The 26,156-nt window shown below is 48.7% G+C and overlaps 2 protein-coding genes across 3 annotated transcripts in view; both read left to right on the plus strand.

Annotated features, from left to right (window-relative positions):
• Positions 1 to 17,814, plus strand: part of IFT122 (intraflagellar transport 122) — a 31,567-nt gene extending 13,753 nt beyond the window's left edge. For both annotated transcript variants that reach the window (XM_065642549.1, XM_065642550.1), the window contains 14 exons: positions 823 to 876; positions 3,024 to 3,185; positions 5,987 to 6,153; positions 7,033 to 7,204; positions 8,244 to 8,346; positions 9,853 to 9,993; positions 11,029 to 11,126; positions 12,015 to 12,115; positions 12,607 to 12,772; positions 13,746 to 13,857; positions 14,309 to 14,437; positions 15,285 to 15,361; positions 15,992 to 16,156; positions 16,839 to 17,814. In XM_065642549.1, coding sequence (XP_065498621.1) covers positions 823 to 876; positions 3,024 to 3,185; positions 5,987 to 6,153; positions 7,033 to 7,204; positions 8,244 to 8,346; positions 9,853 to 9,993; positions 11,029 to 11,126; positions 12,015 to 12,115; positions 12,607 to 12,772; positions 13,746 to 13,857; positions 14,309 to 14,437; positions 15,285 to 15,361; positions 15,992 to 16,156; positions 16,839 to 16,928 — 1,737 coding nt within the window. In that variant the 3' untranslated portion in view covers positions 16,929 to 17,814. The remainder of the gene's footprint in view (positions 1 to 822; positions 877 to 3,023; positions 3,186 to 5,986; positions 6,154 to 7,032; positions 7,205 to 8,243; positions 8,347 to 9,852; positions 9,994 to 11,028; positions 11,127 to 12,014; positions 12,116 to 12,606; positions 12,773 to 13,745; positions 13,858 to 14,308; positions 14,438 to 15,284; positions 15,362 to 15,991; positions 16,157 to 16,838) is intronic.
• A 3,131-nt stretch (positions 17,815 to 20,945) lies between these two features.
• On the plus strand, positions 20,946 to 24,330 carry RHO (rhodopsin). Its single transcript, XM_065642287.1, has 5 exons — positions 20,946 to 21,306; positions 22,166 to 22,334; positions 22,435 to 22,600; positions 22,779 to 23,018; positions 24,211 to 24,330. Exons 1-5 carry the CDS (start codon positions 20,946 to 20,948, stop codon positions 24,328 to 24,330), a joined length of 1,056 nt encoding a protein of 351 aa, XP_065498359.1.
• Positions 24,331 to 26,156: the final 1,826 nt, after the last annotated feature.

Consider the following 26,156-nt stretch of genomic DNA (forward strand, 5'->3'; position numbering starts at 1 on the left):
AATAGATATTCTTAAAAAGAAGTTTTCAGTGCCTCCTTGGAATTTTAAAATAGTGCCGTCTTAGAATTAGAGCGGATTAATTTGAACAAAAGCAGCTTCTTGACATTAAAGGCTCTCATAGTTCCTAGGCCGAGCTGGTGTAAGCAGAATATTCTATGCCCTCTTCAGCATTAGTTTGGTTAGAAGTCTTGAACGTGCAGGCTAAAGAGTTAAATTTCTATTTTTTGATGAATGTCAAGAATAAGTGCTAAGCCGCTGTAACTCGCACGTGGCTGCACTTGAGGCTTTGGGGTTCACATGTGTCTCCGTTTGCACAAGATGTTACACTGGCTCGCAGGACTTTTATCTTACCGTCTTCTTCCTTCCTTTCTTCTCCCTGAGCTACTTCTGTACTAGGTTTTCAGACTGGTATAAAACTAGAAGCACATGCAGTATGCTTTGCAATACAATCAATTGTGTGTTCTACCTTGCAACAGCTTCCTCGAATTTCCTTGTCTGTATCGTGCCTCACATCAAAACGGAAAAGCTATAAAATAGCCAGAATAATCATATGTCACATTTGCAATGGCATTTTGTACTTTGTGGGACTGACACGCGCACTGCGGCCGGTCCCCGCTGCTGTTTGCGGTGAGAAGCGGTTGGGATCGTACCCTCATCTGTCTGCGACGCCGCGGGGACCCATCGGGTTGGGAACCACACAAACCCAGCGTGTTTCTGCCTGGCCTGTTTGCACAAAGACAGCTTGATTTATGTGTAACAATATTCTGTTGATTCTTCTGGCTTTTCAAGTTAATTACTTTTATTCTTTTTTCTTTTCAATAGGCATTTACCAGGGTACGAGACCTTAGATATTTAGAGTTGATCAGCAGCATAGAGGTAAGAGAGTGTTAAAGACAGTGTATTTTCTTACACTTAATACTGTGCCAAAATCAGTACTTTCCATTTTGGAGGGACGTCTGTGCAGATAGTGCTTCTGACCGTGGGAGATGTGTTTAGAGTGAAAGATCCTGACGAGCAGAGGTGACTCAAATTCTAGTAATGGGAAAAAAATGGAGATGTGGGGCAATGAGAACTCCTGAAACTGTCCTGAGGAAAACTGGAAAAAAGTTCAATATTCAATTAATGGTCGGTAGAATGCTACTGTGCTAACAGAACTCAGTACAGAGCACTTCATAAACGTGAGTTAATTAAGCCTTTCCTTACCCCCTGGAGATAGGTAATTACTATTATCTCCTCCTTGCAGAGCCAGAAACAGGCCCAGAGAAATAAAATGACAAATTCAAGGTCTCATGACAAGTCTGTGACAACTGGAAATAGAATTTGGGATTCCTTACTTCCATACTGTGCTCTAATCACTTGTTCTTATTCTTTTCACACTTCTCGATAGAATTTCACTAGACAATAACTGTCTGTCACAAGCACATCAAAAGAGACGGTATCACCCTTGTCCTTCTGCAAAGATTGCGTGATAAGGCTTGGTTGGAAGGTTGGTGTTGAGATGGCATAAAGGGAATTCCTCTTTCTCAGGCTAGTTAGATTTACACCTTCTCTGAAAGAATCCATCCGTTGGCCGCCACCTCTGTAGAGTGTCCTGGTTCTGTCAGACACCAGTTGGTTGCCGTTAACTTTTCTTGGTGTCCAGCACAGGACAAAGTTCTGCGTCAGGAGCCACTCTCCTTTTCTTTTTTTTTTTTTTTTTGGTGTGTGTGTGTTTAAAGGGCAGATGGGTAGATAAGCGCATTCTCTCACCTCTACTAACCTTTCTTTTCCACATATTCCTCTCCACATCTGCATCTATTGAGGATATTCTGGAATTCCTGTGTTATATTCTGTTTAATAAGAAAGATGCCCCTTGTAAATAGGCATGAACTTCCTTTCAGACTCCTTGAAATGCTCCTTCTGCAGGGAGAGTTGTGCATCGTCGCTCACTCTTGCTGGCCGTGTACCGGGTGGGAGGGCTGGTGAGGGTGTAACTGAGCACACGTTCCCTTCGTATGATGGTTTGCTCTCAGTAATGACACGTGTTTTCTAATTGATGAGAGCAGGAAACATAACTGCCAGATCTCTATAGCTGGCAAGATTCTGTGAAATCTTTGAAAAATGGTGTAACAATTCCTCTGGTTGTTCCTTTAACCAAGTTTGTAAAGGGAACTGTCAGCACCAGCCCAGTCCATAGTGCGGCCAGGAGGAGCGACGGCTGAGGCTCCTTTGGCAGCAGAGAGCAGAATGTATGCTTTTCCCCTTCCTGTGCAGTTTTCTTTGAATTCGGCTCACATCTCTGTGTTTCCGTATGAGCTGGGCTAACAGTGGTAATAATTTTATCCCAAGCAGGACAGTCATATGTTTCCAAGACACAGGATAAAACATACACGTTAAAACGCACGCAGCCACGTGCATGTGTGTGCGCTGGTCCCGTGAGGCCAGCGTGGCCCCGTGGGTCCCGCCGCCGGGGTGTCCGTGTGGGTGACACTGCGGTGACAGCAGCAGTGCCTGCGGGTGCCCCGGGAGCCGCTCCTGCCTGCCCGAAATCAGGAGATCTTGCACGTGGGGACAGCGGTGGTGACACCGGCTGTTATTTGGGGGCAGGTTAACATACTTTTTGAATCTGCATGTTGCTAGCAACTATCTCCATGTTTGTCATCCCACACGCACATATTGTTAATTTAGACAAATTATATGCTGGTGTGTTTCTACAGGAGAAAACAAGGAACCCATCAGGTGCCTTTTTTTAAAATAGCATAGCATAATGATAGCGTGTGTTCATTTTCCTCTGTGAAATCAAGAGTTTGGTTTGTATAGTGACATTTAATTTTGCTCTTCCTAATGTTAATTAAGAAGGGATTTAATCCTTTAATTATAAATTCACCAGAAATGTAGGAGAGGCATAATTATCATATCCTGTTACGGGTTTTTATTAACAGTTAAAACCCAAGCCTGAAGATCTAATTCTACAATGGCTATTTCTCACCTAGGTCCTGATCAGCTAGAATATTTTCTACATCTCTCTTTGGTTTGTTTTCCAGGAGCGGAAGAAGCACGGCAACAACAACTACGAGCTGTTCCTAGCAGACGTTTATGCCTACCAGGGAAAATTCCATGAGGCAGCGAAGTTGTACAAAAAGAGTGGACACGAAAACCTGGCTCTGGAGATGTACTCTGATTTACGCATGTTTGACTGTGCAAAGGTAACTGTTTGCAACTGAATATTTAAATGCAGAAATATTAATGTACATGTAACTGTTTTCAAAGTCTGATCCTACAAAAGGATTGGATGAGATGCAGGCTTTGAATTCCAACTTTATTTTCTCAGTTAATTGATTGAAGGCTGCTACTGAGGCAGCAGATTGTGTTTTGTATGTTTTCAGATGTGCCCATTCATGGGTTTTCAGTGGAATTTCTGTTGGACACTACCAAAAGTGATTCTTTCATTGTGATTATATAGTATTTTTCCTTTTTTAAAAAACCTAAAAATCTCATTTTCGTTACTGTTTCTTCCCTTATATTTTGTTTGAGTCCCTTTTTATTTTTCTGTCTTCCAAAGTTAATAATGTAGTACACTTGCAAAGCAGAGGTGAGTGCACCATGCATTTAATTCACTTCCATATTATAATAAAAACATTTTTCTTTCAGAGTTTGAGCTTAAATAGGTATGTTAGTTCTGTATTAATGTATTTTATAAAGTGTATCGCGTACTAACCTAATACATTTTTGTTTAGCAGAGATTTTCTTCCAAAGATTCAACATGTCTTGGCTTTTTTTTAGACTCTGTTTCCATGCAGAAATGAATTGAATATGGTCTTAAAAAGTGATGGTTTTATATGTTGGTAAGAAAGCATTACTTGGCTTTTAAGTCTTCGATGGTGTTTTCTTATCAAAATCCCCGAGAATGCCTGTGCTGTTTAGTCTCATTCATCACTCATCAGATCCTTGTTCTGCCCAATGCAGGACAGAGACTGTACCCTGACGTGCATATAAACTGCTTTAGCACAGATTCCACAACCGGTGCTACAGAGAGAGCTTTTTCTTCCAAGAGCTTCGTATAAATACTTTAGGGCTTTGCTGATGTAAGTCTGCCTTCTACTATTTTTGGCTGATGAGTCTTTGTTAGCTTCAGTGTTTTGGCTCCTCTTGAACATAAATGTAATTCATAGATGAAAATTTTCCCATAAGTCTTCATAAGAATCTTTTAATTCTTGGCTGTAGTCATGTCTATATTTAACTAGCAGAGAGCAAAAGGTCTCGTGTCTCCTCTCCTTGAGAATAACTCCATGCAGAAGAAATTAAAGGTACTTTATAGCACATGAAGGAAGCTGCTGCTGCAGGGACTGCACAGTGCGTGGCAGAATACGCAAAACCCCCTTGTTTGCCTGTTACTTTTCTGAGGAAAGATATATGGGGGTTGCGCGGTGGTTTTGTGTGGGGGTTTTGTTGTTGGTTTTGGTTTTTTAATGCTGCCAGAATTACCCAAAGGGACCCTTCCAGGGTCTGATAGCTGGTGCTGGGCTTTGGTTGGCTCTGGCTGGAGAGCCCAGGCTGGGCTGAGGTCAGGGAGCGCTTCGATATGTGGTCACGGCTGTCTTATCGCCGTACCAGGTCGCAAAGTACTGAGAACTCACAGAAAGCTCTTTATGCTGGAAGAAGCTGAGCTTTTGATTACGGACTTACTTTGGTGACCTACGCTGGAGAACAAGTTATGTCAAAGATGCTGTTCAGCTCGATTCTTTCGCTTGGATTCTTCATAGTCGAAGATTATCCTGACATCTCGGTAGTTCCTGGGTGAATCGGGGCTGTGCTGCCGCAGGGGGTGCTGAGCAGGGTCCTGCAGCAGCTCCGCGGGGTGGGGACGGGACGCGGCTGCACCGGGAGCACCCACGGCGCTCGTGGGATGCCTGGTTGTGCCGCTGCTTTGGGGCGTTTTTGCTTGTTTGTTGTTCTGTTCTGGTTTTGTTTTGGTTTTAATCCTGAATCAGAATTTACCAGAAACACAGAGCATAAGGTAATTTTCCACTTCCTTCTCACCTTTCCATTTCTCCTCTGTTCCATGTTTCCTTTTGATAGAAGCTGTTCTGATGGACAATAGCCTGTGCTGTTAACAGACAAAATTGCCCTTAATCGATTGACCTTCTGGTGTTGAAGTACTTTTCTTTTTTTCCTGATGCATGATGTCAGCAGATGTGAACCATATGGTGCCAGGGCTTCGGCATTGGCAGAAGCAGCTGAACAAACTGTTAGAAACATTTCCGAAGTGGTCGTGGTCCCAGTGCCAGGCTTGGCGTCTGTGTTCCTTGCACGAGTTCAACCAGTAGTTCCGAGTCACTCTGGCTTTCGGGCAGCTGTCGTTCTGTCATGATAAAAGAACTTATTCGATATATTACAATATAATTATCAAGTGTCTGCAGAAAACGAGATGTCAGCCTTTAATTGATTTGTGGCTGGGCATCCTGGTGCTAACATACGACTAAGCGAGTATATGATTAACTGAGCATGGGGTGCGGCTGGGTCACCTTAGAGGATGAAAACATCCCTTCTTGGCTTGCAAAAGAAAATCTGAAATTTGGAATTGATCTATTATAGTTTTTGAGACGAGGATTGTTTTGTTCTTGAAAAGCATGCAGAAATCATGATTGTATCCACTTAAACAGGATCACTAGAGAGCAAACTTTCCAAGAAATCCAGGATGTATTTATTACCTCTGAGGCATCCATATCATCCTTCTCCTGGTCGTCCCAGAATATCCCACTTTTTTTTTTAATTGAAAACTACCTAAATAGGAGACTTGCCATTGTTTCCTACCAAACCCTGGGCCTTGCTGATGAGTTGCTGAAGGCCGGATCAGTTCATGTTGCTCTGCATGCAGTAGCAGTATTTATTTTCTTAGGAGACATAATTATGTTCATCTAAAAAGCCTTTATGTATTTTAGAATTTGGACTATAACAATATTTGTGACCAGAAGGTAATGCAAACTTTTGTATTGCACTATTTCAGGATTTTCTGGGATCTGAAGACCCCAAAGACACAAAGATGCTGATAAAAAAACAAGCAGATTGGGCCAAGAATATCAACGAACCCAAAGCAGCAGTGGAGATGTACCTCTCTGCAGGCGAGCACATGAAGGCCATCGAAATCAGTGGGGACCATGGCTGGGTTGAGATGTAGGTTTTAGTTCCATCTCAGAGATAATATATCGTAAAAACTTAAATGAGTTGTTATGAATTCTGCATAGTTTTAAAATAAGACAAAACTCGTTTGATATGTACCTTTGCTTATATCAAATTGCATATTTGAAGCACATCTACAATTAAAAATGTTTTAAAAGTTACATGTGGTTAGAGAGTAGGGATATATTTGTGTCACAAAAACAAATGCATTACAACAGTAAAGAGCATGAATGGATTCATCTGTAGTACGAGGCTCCTCTAAAATCTGCGTGCCCTAAGCTTTGCAGGGCATGGCCACAGCAGTGCTGATGGGAGAGCCTGTTTCTGGCGTTCTGAGCTGGTCAGGATGATCACAGAGTGGGTAGAGGAGACAACTGGAGCACAGGATGCCCAGAAATTCCGGGGCTACTGCTGTCACTGGTCAAATTCTCCTTGATTTGCAGCAGGTGACACTTTGGGTCATTTGGGAGTTGCCATAAGACCTTGGACGGGTGACTCGGGCGCCCCTCGCCTCAGCAGTGTGGCCAAGGGGGATGTTTGCCGTCTGCAGCAGGGCTGAGGCGTGTGGCCCGTGTCACCTCGTCGTGCAGGACCTGCTTCCCCTCTCTGTCGTCATGACTGTGCAAAGAGTCTGAGATACGGAATTGCACATGTGAGTAAAGATTGAAGGAACAGGTTCTGAGTTTGGCAAAGGGAAAAAAAGAAGGGATTTTGAATGTTTACTGGAAACTGTTTAACCAATGTTGCATGGTACTACTATTACGATATTTATTAAACAATAACTGATTAAAGACAAAATTATTACAATAGTTAAACAAAAGGTAAACAACAAGGCAGACCCTGAAACATCTGGCTTCTTTTCACTGGGTCTAGGTTAATTGAAATTGCTCGAAAACTGGATAAAGCTGAGCGTGAGCCTTTGTCCAAATGTGCCTTCTATTTTAAAAAACTGGAGAACCCTGGCTATGCCGCAGAAACCTACCTGAAGGTTGGTGACCTGAAAGCCTTGGTGCAGCTCCACGTGGACACCCAGCGCTGGGAAGAAGTGAGTACGGCCGCCCGCGGTGTGGGGTGCAGAGCAGCCCTGCCCTGCCTGCCGGGACGGGCACGGACGGGAGCCAGCGTCCGTCAGAGGATTGCAGTTAGTTTTGTATGCTCAGTGTTTGTCTGGTGGTGGTTTTGTCTTCCTTTTTTTATTTTTCCCTTCCAGTTTCCTGGCTGAATATTTCTGCTTTCACTTCTCAGCACCCTCTTTGCCTGAGTTACAGTTGCACACACACTTCCATGGTAATCCGTGGAATGCTTCTAGGCCATCAGAAAGAATAAACAGTAATTATATAATGGCAAATTCTATTTTGAACTGTATTATAATTTGGACACAACTGAGTGAGAATTCCACACACATAACTTAGACCTGATGAATGTGTGCTGTGTTAGTGTGGATCCCACTCTGTAACTCGATTTATGCCTCTGATTAGGTGAAGTTCTGACTTCACTGGGTTTTTCCGTAAAAACATGGGTCTGTCAGTGCCACCCCCTTCGCAGCTGGGGTCACCATGAATTTTGGTCTTGTTTCTGCACATGAAGGTTTTGACAGGTGTGGTTTCTTAAGGAAATGTTCTCAAAGTGCTGCTGGAATTGACAGCCCCCCACGCAATTCTGTGGGTGCTTTGGAAAACTGTAGACTTAGTCTTTTATTGCCTAGTTAGTGAGTTTAGAAAGTGAATCTAAACTGTGTTTATAGTGTTCCTGCAATTTCTTTACAAGATATATTCAGTAAAAATAAAAATATTTTGGTCTCTTGCTGTGAAATCTACTACATTTCCTAGATAATCACTTTCAAGTTTCCCTGTTTCAATAATCAGACTGCTACTATGCTTAGCTTCTTTTCTTTAGTTGTTGATTGCTTTTTATTTTAAAGTACATTAGTTTGATACTGGAGAAAATACAGATTACACTCTCTGTGTATGTATTTTTATTGTGAATTTACTTAGAGCTAAAGAATTGACCCCATGGACTATTCTAAACCCTTTAACTGTTTAAATGGTGCAGTATTCTAAAAATGAAATTTTTATTTACCTCAGGCATTTGCTGTGAGTGAAAAGCATCCTGAATTCAAAGATGATGTCTATGTCCCTTATGCCCAGTGGCTCGCAGAGAACGACAGATTTGAAGAAGCCCAAAAAGGTAAGAATGTCGCTGACAGATCACTGGTCACTCGAGATTTGCTCCGAACTTTTCCAATACAGAATATCCAGTCTCTGCCCTGGAGAGTTTCTTATCAGTGGCATTCAAAAACAAATAGAATCCATGTTTTCAATACCGGCCTTATTTGATAAGAAAAGCGATGGATCTCTTAAAAATGATGGCATCTAAGTACAGGTCCAGATTTTCCATCACAGTGTAGCTCATGGTAATAATGTTTGGCATATTGATAAAGACAGCCCAGATTATATTTTTATCACAATAGAATTCAAAATATGGCAGCCACCTTATAAACCTGAGTGGAAAGCATAGGTTTTCCTTATATTTACATAATGTTGTGGTCGTACGAGTAAAACTTTCCCGTTTCTTTAAGAGTTTTCATGTATTTTGTTAGGCTTATAAAATCACCTTTAAAGAGAACTGTCAGCCTCCCATCATGTGGACAGGCCTCCAGAGGAGATTCCTGGAGTGTTCCAGGCCCAAGGCGATGCTGAAGCAAGCTGCGTGTGCAGCCAGCACGTTGTACTGCAGTTCCTTTCCTCAGATGCAGCTCCATGGACTGTTGGATCTGCTGTTGCAGCCAGCGCAGATCTCAGTGTGGAACTGCATTTGTTACCAGGGCCAAGCTGCTGAATGTGCCAGACCTGATCTGCCTCCGCACAAAACCAGTTGGCGTGTCTCAGCACCAGCCTTTGAGCAGCTGGTTTTAGGGCAGTTGGGCAGTTTGCACGTGGAACTCTGAATATGGGTGTATTGTCTCCGGTTCGTTCACAAAGCTCTGCACTGCTGTGGCTCAGCAAACAGAAATGCCCAGAGTGGAGTGAGCTGGAGATCCCGGTGCAGCGACAGGAGAGTCTGGTTATCTCTGCAGTCAGGAGGCACTTGTGCTGGGGGGGTTGGATTTGGGGGTTGGTCCCCCCCATCCCCATTACTCTCTATGGAGACCGTGTTTGCCAATGTACGTTTACCAAGTCAGAATTCAGGATCAATCTTTGTACTGGCTTCTGAGCATCAAATAAAGAAATGCTGTTAATAAATAATAGAAGGATATAGTAAATGCTGTACTCTTTCGAAATATTCAGCATTACAAACCAGAGCACTAACCACAAATATTAATTTATTGTAGTTTTGAATGAAGTTGTGATTTGCAGTGTTTAGAGATTGCCATTGGCTGTACAGATATCTAATCAGCACAGAATTTTTGTTCTTTTCTCTATTTAAAAAAAAGCAACCAACATCATACAAAATCTGAGTGCTCAAGAGCTGCTGAGACAGTGCAAAAGCCACAAAATACCTACCGATGCTTCTCATGTTCCATTAGTGTTGCTGCTTTCAAGGAGAAAAATACCAGTGTATAATCCTTTTTATCCTGCCCTGGATAGCATATTTGATATTGGCTGAATAGACTGCTCTTAATTTAAAAACATTAATTTCAGTTAATTGATATAATCGCACTGTAAAATCCTCTTTGTTTGGCTCTCCGTGCAGCGTTCCACAAGGCTGGCAGGCAGCGGGAAGCGGTGCGAGTGCTGGAGCAGCTCACACACAACGCTGTGCTGGAAAGCCGATTTGACGATGCAGCCTATTATTACTGGATGCTTTCCATGCAGTGTTTAGATATAGCCCGAGGTAAGGAACTGAAAGGGAGTTTGTATTTGTTACCTTCTTGTGCATGTAGAGAAACAATTACTGAATTGTGATGGTGTTGCTGCAACCACTTCAGTCTTGTGTGGCTTTGTTTTTGTCGTGGTGGTTTTTTGATGGTTTTTTTGTGTGTGTGTTTTTTTGTTTGGGAGGGGAGGTTGTTTGTTTTTCTTTTAATGCTGTGCATAACTCTGGCTTGTGCTATTTTTGTAGTCCCCCTGGTTTTCCCATGTGCTTATTAAATCAAATAAGCAAACCAGCAACATCAGCATGCATAGGCCTCTGTTTGAAATGTGACCGGAATCAAAATCGTGTCCCTGGGACCATGTGTCCTCATGTACCGTCCCATAACACACTTTAACTACAAAGGTGATTGGAGGGTTAATGTACCAGTAACCAAAAGATGATCTTGGAGTATAAGGTACATTTAGTATTTGAACATAGGCTGGAGAGGAACTTTGCAGATCATTTCTGCCAACAGAGATAAAACTGATTGTTCATTAGCTACCATCTTGTCTTCTGAATGTATTTCACTGAGAGAGAGGCAGATCCAATAGGTAATAAGTATAATTTAGTAATAATGAATACAAAAAACTGATAGTATTGCCTTTTGCCTGGTGCTATAAGTACCTTTTTTTTTTTGGTTGGCTTAGTAATGCATTTAATATTCATGAAACGGATGTTTCAAAACTCATTTTATTTGTAAACTCTGAAGTTATGGCTGAGGTTTCCAGTGATGCAGACCTACTCTTTTCTACCTGTAAGCTGTAGCCTCTAGCTATGTTAAAACCATTGCCTCAACTGTTTTGTGTTTTACTGTGCCTGTTTTAGACCAGCAATTTGCTGAGGAAAACAGCAAGTCTGTATGATGTGTGGTTTGCACAGGTAGGTGGGACGCACCTGAACCGGTACATGTGTCTTTGGAAGTGCTGGTGCTGAAACCATCATATGCTGTTTTCTTTGAACCGAGTCTTGTAGACTTGTCTTGGAGACTTACACCAATGCCTTGTACTCCCACAGAGCACGAACAGCAGAAGACTGAAATGTTACAGAAGTTTCACCACTTCCAGCATTTGGCAGAAGTTTACCACGTCTATCACTTTATTCAAAGATACACTGTAAGATATTCAATTTAGAAGTTGTGTATTTGTGCTTCCTGAGCATTTTCTTTCTAGGCAGCCCAGAAATAACTAGGAATAATTAATGATTTTTCAGGGAATTAAATATTGAGTGTAGATCAGCAATACTGTATGTAACTGTATTTATGTCTTTGCCTTTGGCTGTGCTGTGGAAGAACTTCTGTCGTTTGGTTCCTAACGCCCGCAGTGCAGCTTTAGCAGACCTGTGCTGTCTCGGTGCGGGTGGAAGACCTGGCGATGTTCACATCCCACCCCCAGCCTGCATGGCTCGGTTCCACTCTGCTCCTACACAGGCTGCCCTCAGCTTTTCCTTTAGTCACGGGGAAACAGGACTGACCAGAAGAAGGGACCCTGCCTTGGGGACTGCCGGTGTGGTCCGTGCGTCGGCGGGGATGTGTGTGAACTGCTCCTGCGTGAGGAGCAGTCGTGAGGGAGGAGCTCTTGCTCCTTCCAGCAGTCACAGCAGGGCTGGTGAAAATATCTTTTGTCAAACATTTGGGAACCTTTGAGCTGTGCTGTTGCCCAAAAGAAGGCTCTGCTGTGGAGATCTTCTCTGATCAGACTGCGTTGGTCCTCACGGTGCTGGAGACTCTGCGCCATCCCTGGCCAGGCTGCCCCTGTTTGCAAATAGCACGTGAAAGATTCTGGTTTAGCTTCGTGGATCTTTCTCTCCTTCTGCATGTAGCAGGCACAGGCTTTGGCGATAAAGACATGCAAAATCCACTTGCTATATTCTGTCAGCACCTCTTCTTTTTGCAGCTGTATGAAAGAAACGCAGTACTCAAGATGTCTAGTGCTGTGATGCTTAGTGACACGAGCTGTTGATTTCCAGCTTAGCAATATGTGTCTGTATTTTTAATACTGCAGGAGGAGCCTTTCAGCTTCCACTTGGCTGAAACCCTGTTCAATATGTCCAGGTTTCTGCTTCACAGCTTAACAAAGGAGATTCCTTTGGGCATCTCAAAAGTGTATCCTTCTCATACAGTACCAAATCTAGAAGCTATCTTGTGAGGTACAAGGAAGGAATGATTGATGTTGATCCACAATGCAGAGGACTCCTGTAGGGTATCTTCAGTTTTGGCTGGCGTTATAGTTAATGGAAACAGAATTTTGTCCATAAGAAACAAATCGGCATCTTCAAACCATTGTGTGTTTAACTGCTGAAGGAAAATCCATCCACCCCCAAATTACTGAAATTCAGTAAATGGAGTCAGAATATTTAACCAAAGCAGCGTTTATGTAGGGTCAGTTCCTTACCTTGCTAACGATTGCCCACAGGCATTTTGATAGTTTTTTCACACTTATTTTTAAACAGAGTTATGTACATAGGTTTCTCTTGTTAAAGCATGCTTAAAGTACTGGCCTTGATATGCTTCATTACACAATTTTTCTGATTACAAGGAGTATTGCAGTTTTTCCTAAATGCTATCTGTATTTTAATTCCTTAATTAAATTATAGCAATACATTATTTGCCTTGGCAAAACAGAGTAAAGCTCTCGGTGCGTACAAACTGGCTCGTCATGCCTACGACAAGCTGCAGGGCCTGCAGATCCCAGCGAGGTTCCAGAAATCCATCGAGCTGGGCAGCCTGAGAATCCGGTCCAAGCCATTCCATGACAGTGAGGTAAGTTGTAATGTGGTTCATGTTAATCATTAATGTGTGGCCTAATCCAAGAATCTGAGTTGCTGTATGCACAAAAAAATCTGAAATACATTATGCATAGCTCTGTGAGATAATTGTATTTCTGCTGGAAACACGGTCCTTTTATTGCTATTCTTCAGGTCAAACTTCCTTTTGCTCCTGCGAACAAATTAAAATCAGTCCTTTCTGTATGGGCAGCTTCCACCCTCCCTCTCCTCTCTTGCAGCTCCCTTCCTCTCTGCCTATTAATTCTTCCAAGCCTTTTTCTCTGGATGCACATGCAATTACTCCAGAGTCTTGCCTCTCTCTCCAGCTGGAGGTGACTTTCATTTGTCCTGCTCCCGGCACTCCTTCCCTCCTCCCCCTATCCCTTCAATGACCTTCCTTCCTCAAGTCCTATCTTAACACCTTTTCTTCTTTAACTGAAGTCTGACTTTCTGCAGTGTTCTATAAAGCTGTGTCTCATGGAGTACTCACTAAAAATAAATTGTATTGTGCAAGTGAGCATGCACCTGGCCACCTGGAATAATAGGAACACAATCTTAAGAAATGCCTAAAATAACTGTGCTCTTGAAGACAGATGAAATAATTGGAGAACTTAAATTTGACCAAATCTTGAGGCAAAAAACTTTGCTTTGGTAACCTTGTCTTCAAATTCTTTTGTCACTGTGTATTTGATGTGAAATTCTGCTGCTGCTACTGCAAAGGCAAGGTGAAAATGTAATTGTTAGAATGGTGAAGACAGCTAGTTTTAATGTGAAAACTTGCTGTTTTCTTAAAAAGGGAAAGCATTTTCAGATGTTAAAGGATCTGGTTTCACAGCGGTATTTCTTCAGATTTGCGCTGATGTAATATCAGTGGTATAAACCTACGGAGCCCATATTTAATTGAAAACAAAGGGTTGAGGATGTGCTGCTCTGTTCACAATGACTGTGCTCTGTGTGTGTCTCTGCAGGAGCTCGTGCCCTTGTGCTACAGGTGCTCAACCAACAACCCTTTGCTCAATAACCTGGGGAACGTCTGCGTTAACTGCAGACAGCCGTTCGTCTTCTCCGCTTCCTCCTACGGTGCGTTGGAATATCACATGTGCTTGTGCTTTTCAAGTAGATAAATGTTAACTGAGCAGAGTGGGTTAGTACTGATTTTATTCTCTCCGCAATGGTATTTGGACAAACGAATCTTTCCTGTTAGTGTTGGTAGATTTGAGTAAGTGCCTGCCTCTTCTCTTGTCCTGGGGTCGTTGGATTTCACTGCAAGGCAGCAGCAGCAACAAAGCATTGCTTGTCATGAGACACTGAATGTATAAAGTGTTTCGTTAACGCAGATGCAATCCTTTGAGAAGCTGAGGGGGTTTTGGTTTGGTTTAATTTTATTTAACTTGCTTCATGAACACGTGGGCAGAACAGCGCTGTCCCAGCAGCCAGAGGGTGCTCATTTCTTACAGGGCACAGTGTCTTCTCGGAGGCATTTGCTGAGTTCTTGCAGGTGAAATGCTCCTTGCTTCTCTCACCCCTTCAGAAGTGTTGCATCTGGTCGAGTTCTATTTAGAAGATGGCATCACAGATGATGAAGCTGTAGCTCTCATTGATCTTGAAGCTCCAAGATTGAATAAAGGAAAGAATAAATGGCAAGAGATGATGAGTGACCGTATCCTTTTGATTAGAATTGGTTTCCAGTCCTTTTCTTACAGGGAAAAAAAATAACAATTTTGAATTTTTCTCCCCTTTTCTGTTTAAAATTTTTGTCATGTGACTGATGTGACTACAACTGCATTATGTGTCCTTTTTGAGTTAGTGTAACAACCAAAGTTATGTTTTAACTAAATCTAACATTTTCATAAAGCTTTTTCATCAGGACAATTTGTTTCTAGTCATGCGAAATGTTTATTTTTACCAATGGAATGCCATGCTTTACCTATTCTAAGTGCTGTCTGTGAGGAACAGGGAGGCTCTGCGGTGTTTTGTTCACTTCCAAGAGCAGCTTGCTTCAGTGGCTGCCGTCTCTCAGCCCAGGGCAACCAGCACGGACGTCCTGCACAACCCTTTCTGTTGGAACCCGTCCTGTTACGCTTTGGCACCCAGAGCTCCACGGGGGCCATAGAACATGGGCATAGAGATGCGCACAGGAAAGCACAATCTCTGCCTACAGCTGCTCAAAAATGTCATTTAAATGGGTTGCCTCCTTTGCTTTTCTGTCTGTCAGACAGGGCAGGAGGGCGAGCCCGCAGGGCTGGTGTCACACGTTGTGGTCGGTTTTGCTGCTCCGCAGCAGCTGCAGTGACAAACCTTTCCCATCCCTGTGAGTCACAGACAGCCCTTCTCTGCACTGTCTGTAACCATCTAGGCACTGTAGCCGTCTGAGAATACTGTGATCCTCTGGAGCAACAAGGATGCCAGTCCTGCTGACATGCCTTCATTTTAATTCTGAGTGCTAGCTGCTCTGAGGACAGCCGTTTTTATAGGAACTCTCTTTCTTCCTTAAGAAATGCATCTAGAGGCACAGAGTTTGAGGCTTGAGGACAATACAGATATTGAAGATGATGATCCCTTTACAGCAAAACTGAGCTTTGAGGTAAGAAACTTACCTGCGTCTGCCAGTTGCTTCTTTCTTGCTACCAGCAGAAATTAATAGAAAATTTTAACTCGCAATCTATGCCACTCTTCTGGCATGAATGTATTACAAAGGCAACCCCAAGAGAGATACAAAGCAGGAGACTGGACGAGAGGGAGGGAGCTCGAGAGAGAAAGGGATTCACCAGTTAACTCCTCTCTTAAAAAATAAATACCTAAATAAACAACCAAACCCCACAAAACAACAAAGATCTTAAACATTCCTGGAATTTGGTTTTATCATCCTACAACGATACAGCAGAGCTGTCCCCCAGGGGATACTGTATCGAGGTAGTGTACCTATAAACCAGTCGTTATTGTGAGGTTTTGATAAAGACCATGGGCATGGGTGGGGTTAACAGGAATTGTGTTAAAATGAGTAATGGCAGCTCACTGAAACCCCGTTAGAGCTGTGGCTGGATGCTGCTGTTGCTGAAGGTACTAATAAAACTGACACTGAGTTTGCAACGAGACTCGGGCAATTCTGTATTATTATAGCTTTTCCTACCAAACTTCGCTTCTTACGAGATCTTATTAATCCTCGAAGGGCTTTGCAGTTGGTAACTGTTTCTTTCTAAACACTCTCCTGCAGCAAGGAGGCTCAGAATTTGTTCCAGTGATTGTGAATCGTGCTGTTCTGCAGTCCATGAGCCGGAGGGATGTCCTGATTAAGCGCTGGCCAAAGCCGCTGCGGTGGCAGTACTACCGCTCCCTGCTGCCGGATGCCTCCATTACCATGTGTCCATCGTGTTTTCAGGTAGTGTGTTCATAGAGAGGTTTAAAAAAAAACAAAACAAAACACCGTACTGAGAACCCCATGGCTGAAACAATTCTAATCATTGAAACCTCATACTTTAAAATGTATTCAACAAGTTCCTGAATGATGTAGAGACAGAGAAGGCAATGAAAACCAAAAAACAAGCCATGCGATGCACAGAGGAACAGCTGCCTTCTGAAAACTTTGAGGTAGCTGAATTTGAGAAGTTGCACTGACAGCAAACCTTGGCTGAACAACAAATGCTGGTTTGTATTTATTTCTTTTTGCTCTGTGTTGCCAACTTTCAGCCTGGTCTAGCGGCGAAAATCAGTCAGTAACTAAGTGAGCTTGTGGTTCAGTCCCTCCTTCCCCCCTCAGGAGCGGCTTGTTGAAATACTGGAACTCAGTCCTATTTGCTTCCAGAGAAACTGTCTAATTTTTGTCCTTCCTTCTGCAAAAGCAATTAATGGGTTTATGCCTCTTCAGCAACACAGGGAGTGGTCTGTGAAACGCATGTTGCTCAGTTGCAGGTTACAGCTCTCTGGAACAGCTGAGGGGACCAGTCCTCTTGCAATGGCAGCTTCAGATTGTCTGTGCCTCAGAGAAGCCGTTGAGCTCACTTTGCATTTTCTTTGAGTTAGTCACAGGCTAACTTGTCCCTAAATCTCTTCCTAATTAACAGATGTTTCACACAGAAGACTATGAGCTTCTCGTACTCCAGCATAATTGTTGTCCGTTTTGTCGACGGAAAATAGATGAGTCAAACCAATGAAGAAAAACGGTCTTGTACCTCAGCGGAGAGACTTCCCTATTGGCTTGGCAAAGCACTTTGTAGATTCAGAGAGTTTTCCTACCAACTTAGTTAACTCATCTTGCTCTGTTTGGTACATGAGTGGAACTGAGTTGAAGAAACTATTTTTTTAAAATGAAAATGTCTGTTTGTGAATGTCCTCCACATTTCCCAGACAAGCAGCTGAAGTGCCACAGATTTTTACAGGAACGTTTCTAGGGTTAAGTTCAGTCTTGGAGTAATTGTTGTTTTTACTCTTAACTTGTGTTAGGACTTGTTTTACTCCTTAATAGGTACCCATTATTGACAGATCTTCAAATAAACAGGCCTGTTTTTCACTACTCTTTATCCAAGCAATAAGGAATTGACTCGCGGCGTCCCCGTGGCAGCAGACGCCCAGCCTGCTGCGTGGGGAGCAGGGCCCCAGCGCAAGGAACGGGTCCTTGCGAAGGCAAACACCACGAACACAGCATCTTCCCTTCCTCCTCCTTTCACTGAGCTTTTGTTTCTGAGCACGCCGTGGGCCGCCGTGGGATCCCCTCTGGCCAGCTGTCCCAGCCCCGTCCCCTCCCTGCTCTTGCCCAGCTCTGCCCGGTTGCTGGGGGACAGAGCGGGGAGCAGCACAACAGTGCTCGGCTCTGGCTGCACCTCCGGTGTTACCGGCGCTGGCTGAGACACAAACGCGAAGCTCAGCAGCACAGGCTGCCGTGGGGAAGGGCAGCTCCATCCCAGCCAGGCCCACACCCCCTGCTCTAAGCAGCTGCATCTCCCGGACGGTCACTGAGCGCTTCTCCGACAGCCGGAGAGTTCGTGTGGGTAACCAGCTGGGCGGGATCTGAGCTGGGAAGCGATAGATCTCTTGACTTTAATCCAGTATAAATTGTGCCATGTTACCACGAGTTCTATTGTTGTTGTGACATTCTGTCTGGCACAGCCTCCCTCTGTTTTGGGTGGGAAGTGACATTCTGCTTCGCTGTCGTGAGCTGTCGCTGGGGCTGGTGGGTGCTGGTGGAGCAGCCGCCGCATGAACAGCCCGTTGCACGTGAAAGCAGCGCTGTCTCCATGTCTGCTCGAGAGCGTCTCGAGAGTGACACTCTGCAACGGCCCCGTGGGCTTTCTGAGTCCCTCACTGGTTCCTGACCAAGTTTGCTTAATTTACCACTTCAAAAACATTCTGTTCTAATTACTGCCTGTCTGCTTTGTGACTCATCTGTCACTGTTTGCAATGAAGACTTTGTGACCGGCATGGATAAACAACGCTGCTTGCTGTGTGAGCCAGCATGGAATTCGGCTCGTTCTCCCAGAACTGAGCTGGTTTTGCAGAGCTAGTGGAAATGGAAAATTAGAAAAATAGATAGGGTTTGCCGTGACACAGGGACAAAATGGATCAAGCAAGGAAGCTTTTTTTCTTTTCTTTTTTTTTTTTTTTTTAATGTCTCTGTGAATACAGTCTAGGTTTGAAAAGTGCATTGGGCTTTTCTGGGCAAAACCGTGCTCAACACATCTTGTACAGGGTGAAGTCTGCTTCCAGAGCAGCCTGTGCCAGTGAAACTCTCGGGTAACCTCACAATCCGAAGTCTCTGGACGTACAAGAAGTGCCACCGCGGTGCTTTGCTCTGACGCTGCTGTGAGTGGTGTCCCAGCAGTTTTCTCCCGTTGCCCCGGGGCCTGTCCCTCTGCCGCGCAGCCGTGACGCACGCCGGGCCCTAAGCCCCGAGCAGCAGCTGCTCACCTCAGCAGCGGCTTATTGCATCAGGGCTGAAGGTGGCATATTTGTGTATTGGGAAGATAAACCTCTAATCCTTGGGTGCCCAGGTACAGCTACGAACAGCTGCATTTGCAATTAGATAGTGGCACTACTCTGGCTTTGGCAACACGTGTGAAAAGTTAATTGAGAGGGACTTAGGATGAGGGGCATGTGTGTGAGGACGTGGTGTTTCCACATTAACAGGCAGGAGGACCTTTGGGACCGTCCGGAGGGATCATGCCCGCCTTTGGCTGCAGCACCCAGCCCTGGCTTTGCCTCTGGTGCCAGCCCTTGAGGCCCCTCAGCCCTTCCCTGCTCAGAGCGAAGGTTTCCCAGGTCTCTTCTTTAAAGGGAGCACAGAGCTTTGTGCTTTTCACCTTTAAACTTTTTGCATGTATTAAACTAACCCACAGGGAACACTGGTCAAAACTAGGCCAGGACTGAAGGAAGTTTATTAAGGCCAACAGGGCACGAGCTGCAGCGGTTCTGGCACGTCTCCTGTGCTGGACCAGGCGCTCGCAGGTAGCGCTGCCCTGCTCCCGCTGCAGGGCTGGCTCAGCTCGGGGGACACGCTCAGGTCCCCTCCACCTCTGTCCCCTTCCCAGGGGCAGGGCTGACAGTCCTTGCGGAGCCACCGCAGAGGAACCAGCTGGTACCTGCTGCCAGCTGGAACTGCTGGTGAGAACGGTGATAAACGGCAGGTGGAAAAAAGAGGAGACAGGGAAAATAGCGTTGGAGCTTAAAGGATTAATCATGATGGTGCAAACTGTAAGGAACCACGATTTCCAGAATAGAGATCCTCTGCGGTGTCCGCATTGTGCTCGCTCTGCTGCACGTCCCACTGCTTCTGAAACATTAAGAAAAGGTAAAGTCCAGCTCAGACGCTGGCACAAAGAACGTCTGAAGCACAATCGAGTGCATTGAGTGGGGAGGCTGATACACAGAGGACGTGGGCGGCTCCAGCAACAGCTTTCCCTGAGGAACGTGATGATTCCACGAGGTTTCAGGGAGACCAGAGATGTCTGTCAACCAGCATATGAAATTGAGTGTTGGCTTCAGCTCAGAACCTCCCTTCAGTGCCCTCTTCAGCAGCTCCCCAGCTCCTGTGCAGAGCAATACCTGTCCAGGGCAGATGGACTAGGTCACTTATTAGGTGTTACCAATGTAATTAGCGTGACCCAAAGCACACACAAAGCCAGGCACAGAGGAGATGGTACAACTGGGAACCTGCCAGCGGGGTCAGGGTTCACCATGGTGTTCAAACCCCCCCAGCCACATCCTGGCGCAGAAAAAGAGGCAGCTGCGAGCATGTGGAAGGGTTGGTGATGCTCCTGCTGCTGGAGAGCACTTTGTGCAGCCTCCCATGGGGAGCGGCGGTTGTGGTGGGGAGGGCTCTGCAGTGGGGACCAGAGGTGTCACCAACCTGCTTCCCTTGTAAGGACAGGCCAGGGACAGCCCTGTCACTGACAGACCATGTCACCCCTGCCTGCCCAGCGCAGCAGCACCCACAGCCCCCAGACCCCCGGTCATGGGATGTGAGCTGCAAACCCCTGTCCCTGGGGACAGCGCGGAGCTCCCGTGTGTTGGTGAGTGCCCAGAGCTCAGCCTGGGAGCCTTGAGAAGCACAACCAGGGAAGGATCCCCGTGTGCCGCCTCTTTCCCTGGCAGCCCCACAGCCACACATCCTGGTCCCGGTCCCTCTCTGCGGGCAGCACCCCTGGGTGCCCAGGGGGGCGGGCTGGGGGCCTTGGGATGGGGGCGAGGTGCCTCCCCGGGTGACGGCAGCGGGAGCGCGGATGGCCCGCTCTGCATCGCAGGTGCAATTCCTGCCGTGGCGCAGGGCCCACGCTGAGGAGCGAGCCCATGCGAGGAGCTGCCGCCTGGTTTGGGGCCCCGAAGTGAAAGGTGCGGCACAGAGCCACCTCTTTATATGTGACCGTGAGCCGTGGTCTCCAGCAATGACAGTGCGGGCCAGCAACAGGTGTCACCTTAATGCCTTCCCAGGAAAGCCACTTACCCCTGGATGATTATGATTAATAATTCTGTAAGCCCTAATCGCGCTGACACTGGTGCCTGCAGCTTACCCCAGGGGGCACTTTAAAAGGGGTGTCCTGTGGAGGTGAGCGGAGCTGCTTCTCCTGGGGGTGACGGCGAAGGCTGAGAGGTGGCGGGAGCCCCACTTCAGAGGCGATCCCCCCGCGCTCCAACACCACCCCTGAGCGAGAGCGAAAGGCACCTCACGAACCGCAACCATGAACGGGACAGAAGGCCAAGACTTCTACGTGCCCATGTCCAACAAGACCGGGGTGGTGCGGAGCCCCTTCGAGTACCCCCAGTACTACCTGGCTGAGCCCTGGAAGTTCTCGGCGCTGGCTGCCTACATGTTCATGCTGATCCTGCTCGGCTTCCCCATCAACTTCCTCACCCTGTACGTCACCATTCAGCACAAGAAGCTCCGGACACCTCTAAACTACATCCTGCTGAACCTGGCGGTTGCCGACCTCTTCATGGTCTTTGGAGGCTTCACGACCACCATGTACACCTCGATGAACGGGTACTTTGTCTTTGGAGTAACGGGGTGCTACCTCGAAGGCTTCTTTGCTACTCTGGGTGGTGAGTTTTCCAAATATTCTAAAATCTGCCAGGAATTGCCCCAGGTTTTAGGAGGGGGAGCGAGGACACTCAGGTGATCTTGGACACTGCGGTATCTGGAAGGTCCTTGGGCTGCTGCTCCATGGGCTGAGGCAGTTGCAGCGGTTCAGGGTGGGAGGTGGAGAAAGTGACAAATTACTCTTCTTTTTTTTGACCTTATTTTGGTTGCCACCTGCTCAGTATCCTGAGAACAACACTGCAGCAACGAAAAGAAACTAGCAGCAGATTTTGTAGTTACTGGATGTGCACATCTTTTTGGCTTGCTTTCTGATGGGAGAGATGACAAATTTGTTCCTCCTGTTCCGTGGGGCTGTGTCTGTCCTTGGCTCTGCTGTGGTGCGTGGTGGCACAGGCTGGCAGGGCTGGCTCTCCTCGCCATGCCGGCCAGGCTTTGGCCAAAACAGATGTTAAATAAAAACGGTGTGTCTGAACACGCCCTCTGTTCCGCTCAGCCTTCAGCCAAGGGCAGCTGTTCCCCTGGTTGGGTCCTTTGGCACAGGTTTCCTGGGGAGCTGTGGGCAGCGGGGGGCGTTTGGGGGCGATGGGCGCTCGCTGCATCCCCGAGGTGGGAGGTGGTGCTTGCCCAGGACGAGCCGTGGGATCCGTGGACCTCAGAGCGCAGGGGCGGTGGGGTCAGTGGTGGTGAGGAGGCGTCTGCCCATTCTTTCCCCTGCAGCCGCACTTGGCCTTTGTCCATTTCACTTTCCGAACCCTCGGTGCCAGGGGTTGTCCCAGGAGGCCGCGTGCTGACATCAGTGTGTTTTTCCTCTCCTGTTGCTCAAGGTCCCTGTGTCTCCGTCCCTCTCTCTCCCCGGCGCAGGTGAGATTGCTCTCTGGTCGCTGGTTGTCCTGGCTGTCGAAAGATACGTGGTGGTCTGCAAGCCCATGAGCAACTTCCGCTTCGGGGAGAACCACGCCATCATGGGCGTCGCCTTCTCCTGGATCATGGCCCTGGCCTGCGCGGCGCCCCCGCTCTTCGGCTGGTCCAGGTAGGGAGGCGGCTGTGCCGGGGCTGCGGGGCCGGGCTGGCGGCTCGGCCGCGGCCTCCAGCCGTGTCCTGGCTGGCGCTGAGCTGGGCTCTCCCCGCAGGTACATCCCCGAGGGCATGCAGTGCTCGTGCGGGATCGACTATTACACGCTGAAGCCGGAGATCAACAACGAATCTTTCGTCATCTACATGTTTGTGGTTCACTTCACGATCCCGCTGATGGTGATTTTCTTCTGCTACGGGAACCTAGTTTGCACTGTCAAGGAGGTGGGTACCAGCCGGTGGCGGTGGCCGGGGCCATCCCCGTCCCCAGTGCTGGGAAGGGGACCCGCCAGGCTCCAGACTGGTGACAGCCCAACCACCCCCAGCCCTGAGCCCATGTCCCGTCCCACGCCGGCACGGCCCTCCCCAGCCCCACCACAGTCCCCCTCCCTTGTGCCCGCAGGCGGCCGCCCAGCAGCAGGAGTCTGCCACCACCCAGAAGGCAGAGAAAGAAGTGACCCGCATGGTCATCATCATGGTCATCGCCTTCCTGATCTGCTGGCTGCCCTACGCCAGCGTCGCTTTCTACATCTTCACCAACCAGGGGTCGGACTTCGGGCCCATCTTCATGACCATCCCGGCTTTCTTTGCCAAGACCTCCGCCGTCTACAACCCTGTGATTTACATCATCATGAACAAACAGGTAACCGGCAGGATGCTGGGCGAGCTCCTTGTTTGTCCTTTGCTTCATGACAGGTTACGGTGAGCCATGGCACCTCCAGGTACCGGTGCGCCAGGAGGGGAGTTTGTTTCCAGCTGATCTTGCTCGGGCACGCAGGAGGGCCTCTGCGCAGCTCATCCTGGGTGCTGCACAACTCTTGTAAATGATAGTTCATCCTGTCTGAAACCAGCCGGGCCTGGGGTGGTGGAGGAGCTGGCGCTGTGTCCGCCGAGTGGCAGGCAGGGCGGCAGGCAGGGCAGCAGGCAGGGCAGCAGGCAGGGCGGCAGGCAGGGTGGCAGGGCAGCAGGCAGGGCAGCAGGCAGGGCAGCAGCAGGCAGGCAGGGCAGCAGGCAGGGCGGCAGGCAGGCAAGGCAGCAGGCATGGCAGCAGCAGGCAGGGCGGCAGCAGGCAGGCAGGGCAGCAGGCAGGGCAGCAGCAGGCAGGCAGGGCCGCAAGCAGGCAGGGCAGCAGGCAGGGCAGCAGGCAGGGCAGCAGGCAGGGCAGCAGGCAGGGCAGCAGCAGGCAGGGCAGCAGGCACGGCAGCAGGCAGGGCAGCAGCAGGCAGGGCAGCAGGCAGGGCAGCAGCAGGCAGGGCAGCAGGCAGGGCAGCAGGCAGGGCAGCAGCAGGCAGGCAGGGCGGCAGGCAGGCAGGGCGGCAGGCAGGGCGGCAGGCAGGGCAGCAGCAGGCAGGCAGGGTGGCAGGGCAGCAGGCAGGGCAGCAGGCAGGGCAGCAGCAGGCAGGGCAGCAGGCAGGGCAGCAGGCAGGGCGGCAGGCAGGGCGGCAGCAGGCAGGGCGGCAGCAGGCAGGGCAGCAGCAGGCAGGGCAGCAGGCAGGGCGGCAGGCAGGGCAGCAGGCAGGGCGGCAGGCAGGGCAGCAGGCAGGGCGGCAGGCAGGGCAGCAGGCAGGGCGGCAGGCAGGCAGGGCGGCAGGCAGGGCGGCAGGCAGGGCAGCAGGCAGGGCGGCAGCAGGCAGGGCGGCAGCAGGCAGGGCAGCAGGCACGGCAGCAGGCAGGGCGGCAGTAGGCAGGCAGGGCGGCAGGCAGGGCGGCAGGCAGCTGAGAAGGAGACTCACCACCATGGCACCTCTCTTGCTGTGATGGGGTTTCCAAGCAGTGCCTCAGCCAGAGCCGTCTTGGTGTCCGCCCGCCTCACCCCGTGCTCCCTTCTCTTCCAGTTCCGTAACTGCATGATCACAACTCTCTGCTGTGGCAAGAACCCGCTGGGTGATGAGGACACATCTGCTGGCAAGACAGAGACCTCCTCTGTCTCCACCAGCCAGGTCTCTCCCGCGTAGGCCCCTCCGGAGCGGCCGGTCCTCGGGGTCCCCTTGCCGCCCCGGGAGCACGAACCCCCGCTGCCACTGCCTGCCCCGCCGCACCGAGGACACAGCCCCGCCGGGCAGGCTCCTCTCTCCTGGCACTAGGACCCCTGGGAACAAGGCTGTGAATGTGTACACACATTTTGTAATTAAAATGCAAAGGCTTAGCTCCTCCACTGACGTAAATCCATGCTTTTCTGTTGACCTGCTGAGAGCTCGCGCCCCCCTGTCCCGAGTGCAGATCCCCGGGCCCGATGCCCCGCCACGCCTGTGCCGCCATCGCCTCCCTCGCCCCACCGCGACACATCCCCACCTCTGCCGCCACGGGGCCAGAGCTGGGGACACCTCTGGCTCCGCAACTGGAGACAGAGCCCAGCTGGTACCATCCAGCCGCTCAGCCCCACCGCGCTCCGGCTGCCCGGGGCAGCTCTGGCTGCCGCCAGGTGCCCCAACCTGTCAGGTGCCCCCAGCTCCAGCCCTGCCCCATCTCCAGCACATCAGAAGCCCCGGGGAGGCACCGTGACCCCTCCAGAAGGGACAGGACAGGGTACCGATGTACGTGGGCCCCTCTGTGCCACAGAGGTGATGGCTGTGGATCCCACCCAGCAAGCAGGTGGCATGGAGGGGCCTGGTGGCACAGCGTGGCGTGGTACAGCATGGCACAGTAAGGTACAGTACAGCAGGGCGTGGTACATTATGGCGTGGTACGGAATGGCATGGCACAGTGTGCCATGGTATGGTGTGGCACGGCACAGCACAGCCATGTGCGGCTGCAGCCAGGTGTGCTCGGGGAGGGCGGGCACCTGCTGCAGCAGCACGCACGGGTGTTTTGCTGTGCCCACAGTCCTGCCCATCACCCCCAGGCACCTCAGGCTCCCCCAGGGCTGTGCCCCCCAACACGCTCTTCCTGGGCCTCCTGTCCCCGTCCCGTTTCAGCTGCCACCAGTTTGGCGTCAGCACAAGTAGGAGCTTTTGGCCGGCACTTGTGCTTTTGCGGCCGGAGCGGTGCAGCGCTGAGCTTCCCTCCGCACGGTAGCAGGCAAGACAGGGCAGCATATGGCTCAGAGATGTCGACATATGCTTGGAGCACTACAAGATGGCATATTGCAATTGTAGCAGTGTTCTTCATTTTTATTTTTAGCTCAGTTATACAAATAAGATGTTTTTCTTGCTGTTCAGTGTTATCAACATTGGAAACTATTTTTGTACATTATTATCCTCTCTGATTTCTAATCCTATGCAGCTTTGCGAGGTCTAATAGGGAACATATAGAACCCATGCAAGTTAAACCTTTAATAAAGAGCAATTTGCAAGTACAATTCTCTCATTATTTTTTTTTGTCGATACTTCTGCATATTCAGTGAAATCTAAAGATTAGAGGTTTATGAATAATTCAGTGTTTAGGCTGATGTCTGAATCATGCACTTCAAATCTGGGAGCTGGTTTTGGAGGGAAGAGGAGGAAGGATTTGGTGTTTATTCGCTGTCCACGAGGCTGTGCTCCACGGCAATGATGCTCGGTGCTGTGGCTTTCCCGCCCGCGCAGGACCGGCCCCAGCATGTGCTGGTCCTGGCCTGGCCCCGAGCCCCTGGGCTGTCCCCCTACACGATGCCCAGCCCCACGGCTGGCACTGGTGGGGCAAGCGAGGCTCTGGGACCCTCCTGCCAGCCCAGGCGGGTGCTGCAGGCATCAGGGAGCTGCCAGAGAGGTGATGGCTGGACCCAGAACGGGGACATGCCTGGAGGAGATGCACCCACCCCTGAAGCTCTCCGGTGTCCCCACCATCCCCTTCCCAGGGAATT

The sequence above is a fragment of the Caloenas nicobarica genome, chromosome 11 (genome assembly GCF_036013445.1).
Source record: "Caloenas nicobarica isolate bCalNic1 chromosome 11, bCalNic1.hap1, whole genome shotgun sequence".
In the NCBI taxonomy this organism is placed as follows: domain Eukaryota; kingdom Metazoa; phylum Chordata; class Aves; order Columbiformes; family Columbidae; genus Caloenas; species Caloenas nicobarica.

What these genes read in the sequence shown, in the direction of transcription:
- RHO (XM_065642287.1), top strand. Translation starts at nt 20,946, where the DNA reads ATGAACGGGACAGAAGGCCAAGACTTCTACGTGCCCATGTCCAACAAG. An exon ending in CTTCTTTGCTACTCTGGGTG is followed by an intron (nt 21,307 to 22,165) that starts GTGAGTTTTCCA and finishes TCCCCGGCGCAG; the next exon opens with GTGAGATTGCTCTCTGGTCG. An exon ending in ACATCATCATGAACAAACAG is followed by an intron (nt 23,019 to 24,210) that starts GTAACCGGCAGG and finishes CTTCTCTTCCAG; the next exon opens with TTCCGTAACTGCATGATCAC.